General features: G+C 55.6%; 6 protein-coding genes across 6 annotated transcripts; 3 read left to right on the top strand and 3 right to left on the bottom strand.

Moving 5' to 3' along the window:
* Positions 1-1,253: 1,253 nt before the first annotated feature.
* Positions 1,254-1,556, bottom strand: CHGG_04535 (uncharacterized protein; the record flags this gene model as incomplete). Its single annotated transcript, XM_001223748.1, has 1 exon — positions 1,254-1,556. One exon carries the CDS (start codon positions 1,554-1,556, stop codon positions 1,254-1,256), a length of 303 nt encoding a protein of 100 aa, XP_001223749.1.
* A 404-nt stretch (positions 1,557-1,960) lies between these two features.
* CHGG_04534 (uncharacterized protein) lies at positions 1,961-6,394 on the top strand (the record flags this gene model as incomplete). Its single annotated transcript, XM_001223747.1, has 5 exons — positions 1,961-2,355; positions 2,408-2,994; positions 3,131-3,691; positions 3,741-6,227; positions 6,282-6,394. The coding sequence occupies 5 exons, from the start codon at positions 1,961-1,963 to the stop codon at positions 6,392-6,394; spliced, it is 4,143 nt and encodes a 1,380-aa protein (XP_001223748.1).
* A 281-nt stretch (positions 6,395-6,675) lies between these two features.
* CHGG_04533 (uncharacterized protein) lies at positions 6,676-9,136 on the top strand (the record flags this gene model as incomplete). Its single annotated transcript, XM_001223746.1, has 3 exons — positions 6,676-7,121; positions 7,189-7,407; positions 7,501-9,136. 3 exons carry the CDS (start codon positions 6,676-6,678, stop codon positions 9,134-9,136), a joined length of 2,301 nt encoding a protein of 766 aa, XP_001223747.1.
* A 577-nt stretch (positions 9,137-9,713) lies between these two features.
* CHGG_04532 (uncharacterized protein) lies at positions 9,714-10,687 on the bottom strand (the record flags this gene model as incomplete). The annotated part of the gene is made up of 2 exons (XM_001223745.1): positions 9,714-10,535; positions 10,598-10,687. The coding sequence occupies 2 exons, from the start codon at positions 10,685-10,687 to the stop codon at positions 9,714-9,716; spliced, it is 912 nt and encodes a 303-aa protein (XP_001223746.1).
* A 2,363-nt stretch (positions 10,688-13,050) lies between these two features.
* On the bottom strand, positions 13,051-14,181 carry CHGG_04531 (uncharacterized protein; the record flags this gene model as incomplete). The annotated part of the gene is made up of 1 exon (XM_001223744.1): positions 13,051-14,181. One exon carries the CDS (start codon positions 14,179-14,181, stop codon positions 13,051-13,053), a length of 1,131 nt encoding a protein of 376 aa, XP_001223745.1.
* Positions 14,182-15,165: 984 nt separating this feature from the next.
* Positions 15,166-16,292, top strand: CHGG_04530 (uncharacterized protein; the record flags this gene model as incomplete). The annotated part of the gene is made up of 2 exons (XM_001223743.1): positions 15,166-15,309; positions 15,372-16,292. 2 exons carry the CDS (start codon positions 15,166-15,168, stop codon positions 16,290-16,292), a joined length of 1,065 nt encoding a protein of 354 aa, XP_001223744.1.
* Positions 16,293-16,677: the final 385 nt, after the last annotated feature.

The raw sequence follows: 16,677 nt of genomic DNA, 5'->3' as shown, positions 1-16,677 counted from the left end.
GAAGTGATGGAGTTGCGTATGCACGGCAGGCAGTCGCGAAGTTGCGGCTGGCAGTTCTGGTGTGGGGTGTTGGAGATGGCGGGGTAGTGTGCAGGGGTCTGTCCGCAATGGAAAACCTATCGATAAGAGCTTACAGGTGAAGGTACACACACACGCACACACACACACAAAATTTATTCCGCCCGGCGGGCCTAACCCGAAAGGGCAACTATCATGCAATCTACTAATACATATCCTAAAATGGATCCTGATCTCATGAAGCCCGTACATCCTCCTTTTCTGGCTTATCTCCTTACAATTTTGCCCTCTCTGCTGCGGATGCTCGTGGGTTAGTAGTACGAATAGTAAGCTGGCTTGAAGGCTAGTCTCCAAGTGTCCAACGTCCTATCTTCGGCGGCTGAAGCGCGCTTACTCCGTGTGACACGAGATGAAGGGGGGTGTTAGTCGGGGTTTAGGATGGTGTTGTTAGTTTGCTTCATTCTGTTGTTGTTCAGTCCTCAGACGACCTGTGGCAATGGCAAAACGTATCGTCGCCCGCACCGCCCGCATGTTGGGGGACCAGTCCTTGTCATCCGAGGGTGACTTTCCTCCCAGGTAGAAGGAGAGGTTCCCCCTGTGGACATCCGTACATTGCAGCATCTCCCTACGGTGTTGATCCCATTGCTTGCATCGGAAGAGGAAGTGGTCCACTGTCTCTCTGGCTTGTCCACACGTACACTGATCTGACGGTGCTGCTTTGATGCGATGCAGGTATGTGTTGAGCTTGGCCATGCCTGTTCTAAGCTGAGCAAGCACGCCGGCCTCGCTTCGGGACAGGTGGTCGTATAATAGTTGGGTGGGCTTCCCTGGTAACGCTATATCGACTCTCTTGGAATGTCTGCCCACTTTGTCAGGTAAGGACGTGGGCGGTGCCCGCTTTGCCCATGCGGTATGTGTAGGTACAGTCACTAGCGAAATCGCCTTCCGCTTTTTACTCTCTGTTCAACTGTCCCCGGGCCTGTTTTCGGGTCTCTTGGCGCTTACACCGTGCCTGTGCCTGTTCCCACCGTTAATTGTCCCGCACAGTCCAGCACAGTGCTTCACTGCCTGCTGACCTGAGCTAGGAGCAAGAAGAGCAGTCAAAAACGACTCTCCGCCTCGTGACAGTAGTTGCGCTTCGTCTTGTCACTGGCTTAGTCACATCTCTGGGGCAGTAGCAGGAAAAGAAAAAAAAATATCAATTGACGCGTTGTTTATCGCAATAATAAAGACTATTACACTACCGGCTGCTCGTTCTCCTCTAGCCATGCCTCCAGAGCTGACAGCGTTGACACTGTAGACGGATGAGCTTCGCCTAGTACCTGTTGCTGGAGATCAAAGCAGGTCTGTAACAAGCCAAGAGCATCTCCATCACGACCTATCCCTTTCCAAGTGAAGGCAAGATTGTTCATGCTGGCCAGCGTGTCGGGATGCTCCTCTCCTAGCATCCTCTTTCTCGTCTCCATCACTTGCACCTCTAGCGCCTCGGCCTCCTTCCACCGGCCTTGGTTCCGGTACGTCGACGCCAGGTTGCCCATGCTGGTCAGCGTGTCGGGATGCTCCTCTCCCAGCACCCTCGAACAGATATCGAAGGCATGTTTGTCTAGATGGAGCGGGCCGAACCGGTGGGGGAAAGGACGGCGTCCGGGGCCGGCGGGCGAAGGTAACGGGTTTTGAGGATCATCAGCCCGCGAGGCTGGGAGCGGTACTGCAGACTGATACAGCTGACTGGTTGGGCGGCAGCTGAAACCACCATCTCAGAAATAGATTGTTTTTCGCCAACCATTCAAGCGCGTGATTTAGTATATAACCTCCCAGATTAATTCATCTTTACTTGTCTTTTCTTAGGGAGCAGTTTTGAGTTCAGTTACAAGCGTTACGCCCGCCGGCCCCGGACGCCGTCCTTTCCCCCACCGGTTCGGCCCGCTCCATCTAGACAAACATGCCTGCCGGCGCACTCCGCCTTCTCGCCCTTGATGGCGGCGGCGTGCGCGGCCTGTCCTCGCTCATGATCCTCCGCAGGCTCATGGCCGCCGTCGACCCCGACGCCCCGCCGAGCCCCTGCGACTACTTCGACATGATCGGCGGCACCAGCACCGGCGGCCTGATTGCCATCATGCTGGGCCGCCTGCGCATGACCGTCGACGAGTGTATCAACGCCTACACCGCGCTGTCCGACAGGGTCTTCGAGAAAAAGAGCCACCGTGTAAACATCAAAGGCAAGCTCCAGGGGCGGTTCGATAGCGCCGAGCTAGAGCGCGCCGTCAAGACTATTCTACTCGATCGTGGCCTTGCCGAGGATACACTACTTAAGGATCCTGATTCTCCTTGCAAAGTGTAATCTACCCCTATATCGGACCTGCGGACGGTCTTCACTAACTTCTGCCAGCTTCGTCTGCGCCACAAGCAAAGAGACTGGCGATACTGTCTGCCTGGCCAACTACCGCTCCCCGCGCAGCGACAACTCCGACCTCCTCAGCGCTACCACGATTTGGCAGGCCTGCCGCGCGACATCGGCCGCGACAACCTTCTTCGACCCGATCGCCATCGGACCCTTTAACGAACAGTTCGTCGACGGAGCACTCGGCGCGAACAATCCTGTCTACGCGCTGTGGAACCAGGCCCAGGACGTGTGGGGCGATCAGCTGCGGGGCAGTCTCAAATGCCTCGTGTCCATCGGCACGGGCCTGCCCACCCTACGGCCTGTGCGCGACGACGTCCTCGGAATCTGGGCCACGCTAAAAGATCTTACGACGGAAACGGAGAAGACAGCACAGCAATTCCATCGCGACAAGTCGCACCTCGACGATGAAGGACGCTATTATCGGTTCAACGTGGACCGCGGGCTCGAGGAGATCGGGCTCGAGGAGTCGAAGAGGAAGACGGAGATTGCGGCTGCGACGCGACGCTACGTCGAATCGCAGGCTGTCTTTAAGCAGATGAAGGCATGTGCGAACAATATCGCCGGACGAGAGTGTTAGTTTGGTCATCATTAGCTTCTAGCTAGTTACATTCAGTCGCTTACTTACTCGCTGGTGCAATCATCAGACTACGGCCCGTACCGAACATCGTTTAAGCCTGCAAGGCGTGCCCGTATCGAATCACTTCGTAGCCCGACCGTTAGCTATCGCAGAGCTCGAAGAGTGCCTTCTCCCGCGACGTCGCTCACGAAAAAACCAGCGACGAATATTCGTCCTATACGGACTCGGTGGGATCGGGAAGACACAGCTGGCGGCCGACTTCGCTCGACGGTACCAGGCCGTCTTCAGCTCCGTCTTCTGGCTGGATGGCCGATCGGAGGACCGGCTGAGGCAGAGCCTTGCTAGCTGTGCAGCCAGGATACCGGAAGGCCAGGTTTCCCAGAGGAGTAGGAACGCTGTGTTGCATAGCGAGGAGGATCTCAAGGCTGTGGTGGCGGACGTGTTGGACTGGCTCGCGCGACCGGATAACAGGGATTGGCTCCTTATCTTCGACAACGTTGACCAAGACGTCGATCAGGGCGGCGAGACGGGCGCCTACGATGTCCGGCGGTATCTGCCCGGCGACCATGGGTCGGTGCTGATCACGACACGACTGTCGCGGCTGGCGCAGCTAGGTGAGTCGACGCTGCTGAGAGGGGTCGACGAACAACTGGCAAAGGCTATTTTCCAGCGGTGGCGCGGGGCAGAAGGAGGTGAGATTTCCGCTACATATGAGTTCGGCCTGGTGCTGATAGACCATAGCTATGGACGAGGCCGGTAGGGAGCTGCTCGGTCTGCTCGACGGGCTTCCGCTTGCGCTGGCACAGGCTGCCTCATATATCCGCGAGACCGGGCTCGATACCGCGTCGTATGTTCGGCTCTACAAGCAGCAGTGGGACGATCTGATGGGATCGGACGGGGAGTCGGGCCCGCCGCTGGTGGATTACGAACAAGGAAGCGTCGCGACAACGTGGACGGTATCGTTCAAGGTGGTTGAGGCACAGAACAAGAACGCCGCGAACCTGCTCCGTCTCTGGGCCTTTGTCGACGGCAGAGACCTTTGGCACGGCCTACTGCAGGCGGCTGTCGATGGCGGAGAGCAGTGGCCTGGATGGCTGTGTGACGTCGCAGGCAACGAGGTCCGGTACTTGGACGCGGTCCGACTGCTGCTCCGGTACTCGATGATCGAGTCTCAGGAATCCGTGCAGGGGAGCCATATGATGCATCCGGTGGTGCATAGATGGGCGTCGCATATACAGGATGGCGCTGGGAAAAGAGAGGTCCTGCGGCTGGCGGTAATGATAGTTGGGTTATCGGTGCCCAGCAGCACGAGCAAGGAGTACTGGGTGGTCCAGCGGCGGCTCCTCCCACATACGGAAAGGTGCTCATGGTGGATAGGGGAGATATATAAGGCGGGACGGAGCTTTGACGATACAAGGGCGACAGACGCAGTGCATATGTTGGGCAACCTCTACGCGTATCAAGGCCGGCTGACGGAGGCCGAGTCGATGTATCAGCGGGCGCTAGAAGGCAAGGAGAAGGCGCTCGGACGGGACCACACATCGACTCTCGATACGGTCAACAACTTGGGTATCCTCTACAGAGATCAAGGCCGGCTGACGGAGGCCGAGTCGATGTATCAGCGGGCGCTAGAAGGCTACGAGAAGGCGCTCGGACGGGACCACACATCGACTCTCGATACGGTCAACAACTTGGGTATCCTCTACAGAGATCAAGGCCGGCTGACGGAGGCCGAGTCGATGTATCAGCGGGCGCTAGAAGGCAAGGAGAAGGCGCTCGGACGGGACCACACATCGACTCTCGATACGGTCAACAACTTGGGTATCCTCTACAGAGATCAAGGCCGGCTGACGGAGGCCGAGTCGATGTATCAGCGGGCGCTAGAAGGCTACGAGAAGGCGCTCGGACGGGACCACATATCGACTCTCGATACGGTCAGCAACTTGGGTATCCTCTATAGGAATCAAGGCCGGCTGACGGAGGCCGAGTCGATGTATCAGCGGGCGCTGGAAGGCTACAAGAAGGCGCTCGGACGGGACCACACATCGACTCTCAATACGGTCAACAACTTGGGCAACCTCTACAGAGATCAAGGCCGGCTGACGGAGGCCGAGTCGATGTATCAGCGGGCGCTAGAAGGCAAGGAGAAGGCGCTCGGACGGGACCACACATCGACTCTCGATACGGTCAACAACTTGGGTATCCTCTACAGAGATCAAGGCCGGCTGACGGAGGCCGAGTCGATGTATCAGCGGGCGCTAGAAGGCAAGGAGAAGGCGCTCGGACGGGACCACACATCGACTCTCGATACGGTCAACAACTTGGGTATCCTCTATAGGAATCAAGGCCGGCTGACGGAGGCCGAGTCGATGTATCAGCGGGCGCTAGAAGGCAAGGAGAAGGCGCTCGGACGGGACCACACATCGACTCTCGATACGGTCAACAACTTGGGTATCCTCTACAGAGATCAAGGCCGGCTGACGGAGGCCGAGTCGATGTATCAGCGGGCGCTAGAAGGCAAGGAGAAGGCGCTCGGACGGGACCACATATCGACTCTCGATACGGTCAGCAACTTGGGTATCCTCTATAGGAATCAAGGCCGGCTGACGGAGGCCGAGTCGATGTATCAGCGGGCGCTAGAAGGCAAGGAGAAGGCGCTCGGACGGGACCACACATCGACTCTCAATACGGTCAACAACTTGGGCAACCTCTACAGAGATCAAGGCCGGCTGACGGAGGCCGAGTCGATGTATCAGCGGGCGCTAGAAGGCAAGGAGAAGGCGCTCGGACGGGACCACACATCGACTCTCGATACGGTCAACAACTTGGGTATCCTCTACAGAGATCAAGGCCGGCTGACGGAGGCCGAGTCGATGTATCAGCGGGCGCTAGAAGGCAAGGAGAAGGCGCTCGGACGGGACCACACATCGACTCTCGATACGGTCAACAACTTGGGTATCCTCTACAGAGATCAAGGCCGGCTGACGGAGGCCGAGTCGATGTATCAGCGGGCGCTAGAAGGCTACGAGAAGGCGCTCGGACGGGACCACATATCGACTCTCGATACGGTCAGCAACTTGGGTATCCTCTATAGGAATCAAGGCCGGCTGACGGAGGCCGAGTCGATGTATCAGCGGGCGCTGTCTGGGTTCCAGGTAGCCTTAGGGCCGTCTCATTGGAAAACTCAAAGTGTTATGCGGAATTTGGATGTGTTGCCGTATGCCAAAGGTATGTCTAAGAGGCCACAATTATTTATTTCGTCCACTAAATGTTCGTGTACAGGTCCGTCGGCTATAACCGAGCCACCACCGCCGAAAGCTAAGGTGAAAATACTGGAGAAATTGCGGGTTAAATTTCGCGGGTTTCCTAAGGAGCGAAGGCGTCCGCTGAGTTGAGGCGCGGCGGAGGATGAACAAATTCCTCTAGCTGCCATCACTCCAAACGAATGTGTTCGCGAATGATAGAATGGCTTTAATATAAAACGCGTCAATTTATTCTATAAATCTCTTAAGTTCCTTCTATCCTGCCGACATGGTTAAAACCAGCGACATGGCTATGTACCAGTCCCTGTCATGAGACGCGAAGGGTTTTGCTCTTTTTTGGTCCGAACACTGAGATTCGCGCGCTGCTCGCTAAGCTCAAGGGCCTTCATGGCCGGAAGACGCTGCAAGGCAAGATGGCTGGCTACATGGACGTGCTCCGAGGCGAGCCGGAGCTGGCGGCCGTGTACCCCGGTGCTGCGCAAGACAGGCTCTTTGAGGCGACGTATCGCCATGTCATCGACGGGATGTCGTGCGAGGGGTGCGGTTGCGGCGGCAAGCTGGTGCCGCGTGCCCGCCTCGAGCAGGGCGATGGACAGCCTGCGGTGCACTTTGGCCTGATTGCGTCGGATGACACGGTCATGAAGTCGGGCGAGGACCGCGACGCCATCGCACAGCAGGCGGGTGTTATAGGTTTTGAAATGGAGGGCGCCGGTATGTGCGACGTCTTCCCTTGCGTGATCATTAAAGGTGCCTGTGACTACGGACAGCCACAAGACCAAGGCGTGGCAGCGGTACGCGGCGGCGACGGCGGCGGCATGCATGAAGACTTTCTTGGGTCACTGGGTGCCTTCGATGACAGGTATGTAATGATCTATCGGGGACGATTAGGGAAATGCTTGCTGTAGAGCACCTGCTAAGTCTCTTAGGATCCCTTCCTCCCCCAGAGCAGCCTACCGGACCTTGGTGTGGGTAGACCATTACGATATTGTCAGGCCAAACTGTACTAACTCTACAGGAGTCCTTGCTCCCTATGATGAGAATACCACGTTCATTGGGCGAAAGTCCATCCTCAAGCAACTCCAGCAACAGCTTCTAGTGTCAGTTTCACACTCGAGGGTTGCGCTCTTCGGCCTCGGCGGTGTCGGGTTAGTTCTGCTTTCCTATGTATAAGTTTGTACTGACCAGTACAGAAAAACGCAAATCGCTCTGGCATACACATACTGGCTCCGACGGACAAGGCCAGAGGTCTCAGTCTTCTGGGTCCATGCGAGCAATGCTGAACGATTCCGGCAAGCGTATGCGTCTATCGCGCAAGAATGTCGGGTGCCGGGCTACGACGACCCAAAGGCAGACGTGTTGTTGCTGGTGAAAGCTTGGCTGGAGAGGACGAATTGCGGCCAATGGCTGATGGTTGTTGACAATGCCGACGACATGCAGCTCTTCTTCGGACAGCATATGGGGCCTGTGAATGCCAGCTCTTCTAGTTACGAAGAGAGCCTCGGACAGTACCTCCCCGAGTGCCCGCAGGGCGCTATTCTTGTCACAACCAGGAACAAGCCGGCCGGCTTGAGGCTGACCAAGGGAAAACGCCCAATCGAGGTCGGGAAGATGGACGAGGGCGAGACAGACCAGCTGCTCCGCGCACACCTTGACGGAATCAGCGTTTCTTCCAGTGAATCCTCTGCACTTTCTTCCCGCCTGGAACACCTTCCGCTCGCGCTCGTCCAAGCAGCCGCATTCATCCAAGAGAACACTATAGCTGTCAGTAAGTATCTTGAGCTCTTGGACAGCAGCGACCAGGACCTTGTCGATCTGCTCAGCGAGGAATTTGAGACGGACGGGAGAGATTCGGAAATGCCTTGTGCAGTGGCTGAGACATGGATTCTCTCGTTCGAGCAGATACAACGGCAGAATGCCTTGGCAGGCGAGCTTCTCTCGCTTATGAGCCTCTTCGACCGGCAGGCCATTCCGTTGGAATTTCTATCCTGTTACAGCAAGCAGCAGGGTCAAGAGCAAAGGGGAGAAATACAGCTTACGAAAGCTCTAGGCGTCCTCAAAGCTTTTTGTTTTGTGGTTGAGGGCAAGGGCCATAGGTTCGATATGCACCGCTTGGTGCAGTTGGTCACCCAGAAGTGGCTCGGAAGGAAGGACACGATATGCCGATTTGCAGAACAGGCACTGTTGGCGGTGTCGCACTGTTACCCATTCGGCCGGTATGAAAACTGGGTAGTATGCAGCGCATACCTTGCTCACGCATATGCAGTGCTGGGCGGCAAAGGCACTGGTTCGAGGGATGAGAAGGCCGGGAAGGCGACTCTTCTACACTCTGTTGCGGTATTCTTGGGTTATCGAGGCCAGTGGAAAGATGCCGAGAGGTTCCAGCTTAAGGCTGTTGAGCTACGAGGAGAAGTTTTGAGAGAGGAGCATCCCTTGACACTGGCCAGCATGGGCAACCTGGCGTCGACGTACCAGAACCAAGGCCGGTGGAAGGAGGCCGAGGCGCTGGAGGTGCAAGTGATGGAGACGAGAAAGAGGGTGCTGGGAGAGGAGCATCCCGACACGCTGACCAGCATGGGCAACCTGGCGTCGACGTACCGGAACCAAGGCCGGTGGAAGGAGGCCGAGGCGCTAGAAGTGCAAGTGATGGAGACGAGAAAGAGGATGCTAGGAGAGGAGCATCCCGACACGCTGGCCAGCATGAACAATCTTGCCTTCACTTGGAAAGGGATAGGTCGTGATGGAGATGCTCTTGGCTTATTACAGGCCTGCTTTGATCTCCAGCAACAGGTACTAGGCGAAGCTCATCCGTCTACAGTGTCGACGCTGTCAGCTCTGGAGGCATGGCTAGAGGAGAACGAGCAGCCGGTAGTGTAATAGTCTTTATTATTGCGATAAACAACGCGTCAATTGATATTTTTTTCTTTTCCTGCTACTGCCCCAGAGATGTGACTAAGCCAGTGACAAGACGAAGCGCAACTACTGTCACGAGGCGGAGAGTCGTTTTTGACTGCTCTTCTTGCTCCTAGCTCAGGTCAGCAGGCAGTGAAGCACTGTGCTGGACTGTGCGGGACAATCAACGGTGGGAACAGGCACGGTGTAAGCGCCAAGAGACCCGAAAACAGGTCCGGGGACAGTTGAACAGAGAGTAAAAAGCGGAAGGCGATTTCGCTAGTGTGTGTACCTACACAAGCACAACAAGCAATAACTGAGTGGCAACGTTCCTTTCTTCAAGGTCAGGGAGATATCAAGTCAACAAGTAAAATAAGTGTGCATTTATCGATCCTGTTACACTGCAGGGATACAAACAAATAATAACAAAGCTGGGATATCGGCCTCGCCAGACCCAACGCCAAATCATTCGCCAAACCCATCACGCCATGACTAGAATCCAACCTGACCCTCAACATAGACAACCAGTCCAAGTCTCCAACAAACTCGGCCAAATAAACACTCAAATCAACTTGAGCATCGTCCTCTGCTGCAGCCTCGTGCCGTTGAGCATAGCCCTCAACTTCTTGGGCCGCTGCTGCAGTCGACGAAAGGCTTCCTGAATGTGGCGGGGCTCGACCGGGCTGCGGCCCTCGCTAGGGGGGTCGAACAGGCCGCCGCCGCCAGGCAGCTTGCGTTTCTTTCCCGCGTTCTCTCCCGTGCGCTCGCGATACTGATCTTCGTTCTCCTTGATCTTGAGCGCCTCCTCCGTCAGCGTCTGCACCATCTCAAAGGTCAGAAAACCCAGGATATCTACAATGTCGTCCGACGGTTTGCTATCCGTAACAATGCCGAAGCCGGCCCACTCGCGGAACCGCTTGCCCTTGCGGTAGGTAAAAGATGCCTGGCGGTATTCGGACCAGGTAACGTATTCCTCTTTGGTCATGGCCTTGGTCCGCTCGTCGGCCTTACGCAGCCGCTGCAGCGTGATGTGGTTCATCTCCTCTTCTTCCTCGTCTTCCTCGTCCTCCCGCTCCGGTACCTCGGCAGGGAAAAAAGAGGCCGGTTCCCAGGGGAGCCCAACCTTGGCCTTCTTGTTCTTCTTTGCCGTGTCGTCAACGGGGCCGCCGGCAACCACGCCACCGCTGGGATCCTCTCCGGCGCCCAAGTCCGCCTCTCCGCCCTTGTCATCCGAGTCCTTGACGTTCTTACGCACATCTTTCCACGAGAGGAAAGTGCGGAGCCGAGAAACCTTCGGGGCGTCGTCGCGGATCTGAAAGATAAGGTCGTTGATGGTGATGGAACGCGATCCGCGCCGCGCCGCCAGTTCCGTACAGTTCCTAAGCTAAAGTGACGGTTAGTAAAAGAAATAGAAGAAAATATAAACGTCTGGGAGTCTAAACTTACAATCTCGATAACTTGCTGGCGCACAATATCCTCGATGATGCCTGTCGTCTCGACAGAAGGCTCTCCCGTTTCGCCCGATACATACATCATCTTGTAATTGTGGGCAAGATAGTCAGCAATTACTTCGCGAGGGTGCGGTTCGATAAGATCGTTTTCCTGCCCGTCAGCAACCACTTGGTTGCTGATGGAAGATATGGCACTGCCATGGGCGAGCTTGAAAGCCCAGCGCAGATGGTTGAGAGAAGTGTCGTGGACGCCCAACTTGAGCTCTAGGCGACGCCGGTGGCTCTCCAACTCAATGCCAGTGCTAGTGCCGGCCGCTTTGTCGAACGCTTGCTGGAATACGGCGGCGGCGGTCTGCGCCTTGCGCGAACAGATTGATGGGCGAAACATTTCTTGTGTTGAGTGGGGTGAAAGTTTCTCCGCAGAGTGAATGTGTTTTTTGGGTTGCTGTGACTCCGGAGTAATGGGTTGCGTAGAATCCGGAGAAACAGATGAGATGGACCCAGTAATAGAAGGCGGTGATGTAAAGTTCGACGAAAGAGGGCTGGTTGGTAGAGAACCTCGTTTTGGCGTCGATGGGGTGGGTGCGACGGCCAATTGGTCCTCGCCCTCCTCGGCCACTTCCCGAGGGGTTTCCATGTCCTTTGCCGAGTGATGGATGGCGTTTTGGTTAAAATGGATATGACCCTGGTGATTTTCCATTTCCATATCGTTGTCCGAATCGGTATCTTCTGAATCAGACGGACAGTGTGAGGACGGGCTCTCATCACATTCGTTATCGCTGTCGACTTGGATCGAAGGGCTTGTCTGTACAGGTCGTAGAATCGAAGTCCTCGGCCGTAAAACCGGCCACCCCTGGAGTGCTCGAGTGATGAGTTCCGGGGTTAAAGGGTTATCGTAAGGATAGGGTGCCATACTGGACTTTTCTAGCTGCTTCCTCTAGTCGATGGTTGTTTTCCCATCGGCCTGGGCACCAACAAAGCTCGATGCTTATGGACAGTGAGCGGTTGCCAGAAGGAGGGAATTGGCCGTAGCTCATAGCCGGACCATCTGTGGGAGTACCGAAAGGGTGTTCACCGGGGGATCCTTAAATAACGTTCATCCCGGAGATGAGCGCCGACAGCAGGATACCCATTCTGGTTCCTTCTCGTTTGGCGATGTCCGACGAGGTGCCCTAGTGTTCTGCTACGTGCTTGTTCCAAACGCCACAGCACCTAAATTCCAGAAATGGGCTTTTTAAGTGCTCTGTTTGTGACCAGCCGACTTTTTGGTTGAACAGCAGCCGCCATCTCTCCACGGCCTCTCCACGGCTGATGCTAGGAGAGCACACTGGCCTGAACAAGGTAGACGACATGGGTTGGCCAGCACTTGCAAAGCCACCTATCATGATGGGGTTGAGTTTAAGTTTGTTCACTTTGAACAGGGCGAGTGTTCACACAATGCCAATGCCAGTGGGACAAAACAATTCAAGTGAATGTGCCGAGCCGCATCTCCAGGCGTTTCTCGGTATGGCCATCACCAACACTCGAGGGTGATAAAGCGTGCGTTAAAGCAACAAAGAGATGCGTATAATATCACAAGCTGGGTAAAAACACTTCAAACTCATAAAGGGATAAGCACAACATACCTGTTGTATCTCCTGTCGATACTTGTACTGCTTGTCCTTGTCTGCCATCTTGTCTGTAAAAGGCCGATTCGCCGATAATGGCTAGTCCAAAATTTTGTACCAAAATAGTCATGAAAAAAACACTTATTGGTAATGATAGGTGGTGATAAATGCGTAAAGTGAGCAAGTGTTAAGTGTGGGTGGACTAGCGGGAAGAAGCGATGGAAGGAGGAATGGGATGGGACGGCGCTTGGTTGGATGGGTCTGTTATTTCTAGGCACTCAATTGTGCATCCGCGCACGGCCCTGAGCCGGTGTGTCAGGCAATACGAATCGAAATTGTTGAAGTAATGAATATCCAAGTTGAACGTGTTGTATGTGCTGTACCTATTCTGGACTGTCACATGCCGTGATAGAGAATTGAGTTTGAGGGTGTCAAGTCCCATCAGCGGCCAGCACGCTGGTTAGTTAGGGCCCCCCAGCCACGACAGTGGATGATTACGTAACACGTAATCATTTGAGACTCCCTTTGACACAGGAGGCACTTGCAGTGTCAGCTACAAATTACAATCACTATACAGTTTTTGCGAATAAATCTCTTATGTTTTTTATATTTTACTGTACTTCAACTCACATTGTACGGTTAGAAGTTTCCTAGTTCCAAATAGTCCCAACACAGCTGGACGAAATGTTTCAACCTTTAAGTTTTACTCTATGATAACTCGGCCGCAGTAGTTTCACCGGTGACTTATTGCTACCCTTGGAACCACATCGCAAAGCAACACTGTTGTAATCAACATACTGACCATTCCACCCCCTTAAGTCATACATACCATCCCCATCTCCTACCCTCCACCACCCACGCCACCACCCTCAACATCCAAATCCCCCTTCCCACCCCTCCATCCCCAAGCAACAATATAATGCCCCGCCAACAACCGCCACTCCTCCACCTCATCCAACCCGCCCTCCAACGAATCCACCCGTTCCTTCTCCTCCTCCCCGACCCAGCCCTCCCAAATTCCATCCACACTCCGCGAGCGGACCTCCACAAACCCGGCCTCGCGCAGCCGCCGCTCCTGGTCGGCCGGCGTGGGGTAGGCCTCCAGCGTCGGCATGTCGATCCCGCGCGCCGCCAGGTTGGACGCCATCGTCTTGCCGAAGGCGTCGTGCGGCAGGATCGGCTCGTACAGCACGAGGGCGAGGTCGGGGAGGTATGCGCTGAAGTGGGAGAGCGCGGCGCTGGCGTGGGAGGGGGCTAGGTAGCAGAGGCAGCATTCTGAGAGGAGGAGGGTTGGGGCGGTGGGGAGGAGGTTGGGGAGGGGAGGGGTGGAGGTGGTTAGGGTGCGCAGGTCGAGGCCGTGGAGGGTGAGGGTGTTGTTTTTGTTGCTGTTGTTGCTGTCGTTTTGGTCGTTAGGAGGGGTGAGTGAGTGGGAGTGCCATGCGGCGGGGAAGAGCGGTTCTGGTGTAGATAGAAGCGTCCGTAGAAGAGGGGTAGAGCTGATGAGGGCTTGTTTACGGGCCATGGTTACTGGAAAGTCGATTTCGTGATAGATGATATTGCGGTGGTGTTGGGCTGAAGCGAAGAGACGCAGACAGCGGGTATCAGTGCCCGCGCCTAGGGAGACGATTTGCCTAGGCTCATCTGGACTGGTGAAGGCGAGGAAGCGGTCGACGAGAGCATCGATAGCGGTGGTCCGCGTATAGGTGCCTCTATTGATGATGGGGAGACGGCGAGTAGCAGGGCCTTGCACAAAGAGCCGGGCGTAGGGATCTGATAGATAGCCCAGTTCCACCGCGCTCAAACGCGAGACGGCTGCGTCGGTGTCGGTGCCCTGTATTGTTGCATCGTGACTGGGGCCGGGCCCGGATCCCGGAGTACCACCCCGGCCCAGGCCACCTCGGGCCCGGCCCCGGCCTCGCCCGGTTACCCCGCCCCGCAAGGAGAGCAGGTTGGGGATTGATGGTGCCGACATGGGCACGCCTTCCATGCACGAAAAGGTAAAAAGGTGTTTGATGAATGGAGGAGGATTCTAGAATTTAAAAAGGTTTAGGCTGTGGATGACTGCGGGCCTGTCGCTTGATAATATCGCTTCATTGATGATGGGCTTGGTCTGGGATATCGAAGAGGGTCTGGTACCTAGCGAGAGCCCCGCATTGCAACTCGCACCTGTACCGACTTGACTCACCCTCGAGTTTTCTCAGAGATAGGGCCACAATACAGTAAACGTTGGGGATTTAGTCGATGTCTACAAAGAAATTATATACATCTACTGCGCCAGCGCCCTAGGCCCACCAAACCACCTATTTAAATTAGCACGGATCTGTGTTGAGATCTCTTACAAGTAGGGTGGCGATGTCGTAGGGTTAGGGTTTAGTGGATGCCTCGAGGCACAGCTGCAGCATCATCGCACTCAGGCAATCCCCCGGACCAGGTTTCTCGATACTTCGGCACTGTGCAAGGCTTGACGAGCATCCGTAAATCATTCATGTCTGGCTCTGACGACAGGTTCAAATGATTTGTCGCATCTGAACGCGCAAGGCTGAACAGTGTTCGATGCTTTTAGTTAGCGCCACCAATAGTTGATTTCTCCGTATGACAGGAGCTTAATTCGCCCATTGCACACTGGATGAACCGGATCGGGCGGGCAGGTGGGGTCCAGGGGCGGTGCTCGCTTCTGTCCGCTGATGCTTGGGATTTGTGCCAGGCAGACGCCCGGATCCTTCTGGGCGTGGCCATTCATGCTCAAGCAATGGGGGTCCGTTTATAACTTGATGAAGCCCCCATCCCGGTGCCATCTCATTTCAACTCTTCCCAGCGTTCGTTCAGGAAGGCTTGGTTTTTGAAGCCGCCCTTCAACTCTGTTATCAGGTTACCAGTTCATCAGTTTCATTCACCTTCGTTTTCTCTTCTTGTATCTCAGCAATATAGCTGTCTCTTCTCTTGGTTCTGTTTAGCCATGTATTCGTCCGTCACCGTCGCCGGCGGGTCGCTGCTCAAGCGACTCGCTGACAACCCACCTTCTCAAACCCAGTGGCCTAGTGCAGTGGCCACATTTGTCTTCATCGCCGACTTCGTCGTCTTTCTCCCCGTCATTCTCATCGTAAGTCAACTTTCTGAACCTTGAGGTTGCCGTTGATCAGCCGGTTGACAACTCTCCCTCAGCTCGTGTACACCCTCTCGAACGTCTACCCCACCCTCGCCGCCGTGGAGGACCCTCTCCCCGACTACGAGGCGGTGCCTATGAACGATGACGGCACCCCCAAGACGGATAACGACCCGGTGAGCGCCGCCCAGCCGGGTAAGCCTATCACGGGCTCTCTCCGCGCTACCAACGCCCTCATCCGCTCACGCGGCGGCTGGCTTGCCAACTTCCGCGGCCTCGGTTACGCCGTTTTGGTCCAAATCATTGTCGCTCTCACAGCCGTATTCTTGGCCCTGGCGCCCTTTATCCCGTTCCGCATCGCCCATCTCATCGCTCTCCTCGCCGCCGCCCCGCTTGCCACCACCTGGACCCATCTCGTCATCACGCCGCCCTCGACCAAGTCCTTCTTCCGCCGCATTCCGTCCCTAAAGAAGGTCTATGTGGCCGCCTGGTTCCCCACCTTCCTGTTCTGGGCCGCCGTCCAGGCCTCCGTCCTCTTCCCCGAGTTGCTTGGCCGCGGCATCGGCCTGTGCATGCGCGACCCGAACAATCCGGACAAGATCTGTGACCAGCCGAAGGATGGCTCCTACCTCGCCAAGGTGATCGCCGTTGCCGGCTTGTCGCTTGCGCTGCAGGTGCTGCTGGCCATTCCCGCCCACGCCGCCCTGGCCCGCGTGCAGGCGTCGCTGCTGCCCGCCGACGAGGACCCGATCGTCCCCTTCGACCGCTCCTTCGCCGGCCGCGTCGAGCCCGAGGTCGTCACCGGGAAGGGCTTCGCCACCTTTGGCGCCGCCATCAAGACCATCCCGCGCTCGAGCTGGCTCAGGATCTACCTGCTGCGCGTCAAGGTCTTCTTCGTGAGTGTGGGCGCCTATTTCGTTATGGGTACCATCGTTGGCCTGGAAGTTTTGGTGATGGGTCTGATCAGCGCTGGTAAATAAGTGTTTTGCCCCTTCCTGGTTCGGGGGCGTGGGCTAGTGGTGAGATAGGAGGGATATGAAGGCATGACAGAATGAACTGTGTTGGATCAAGGATACCTATTCTCCGGAAACCGGTTTCATAGCATTTGACTATCTACAACTCAGCCCTGATTCAGTTTCTTCAGTGGAATTTTTGCTAAAAGAAAAAGAGAAAAAACAACAAAATAGGAACGAGGAGGAAGGGAGGAAAAGAAACAAACAAAAAAAAAAAATATCTTGTTATAGTTACCCAAGATATTCTCGCCAACTTGTCTTTCCTTTTTTGTTCAGTGATCTATCTTGTAGGGTATCAGAGCTATACTCCTATCTATAACGTACGAGAGCACAAGCAAACGAAAGGATACGA

This window comes from Chaetomium globosum, genomic scaffold, assembly GCF_000143365.1.
Source record: "Chaetomium globosum CBS 148.51 scaffold_4 genomic scaffold, whole genome shotgun sequence".
Classification (NCBI taxonomy): domain Eukaryota; kingdom Fungi; phylum Ascomycota; class Sordariomycetes; order Sordariales; family Chaetomiaceae; genus Chaetomium; species Chaetomium globosum.
This window is presented reverse-complemented; position numbering and strand designations above follow the sequence as displayed.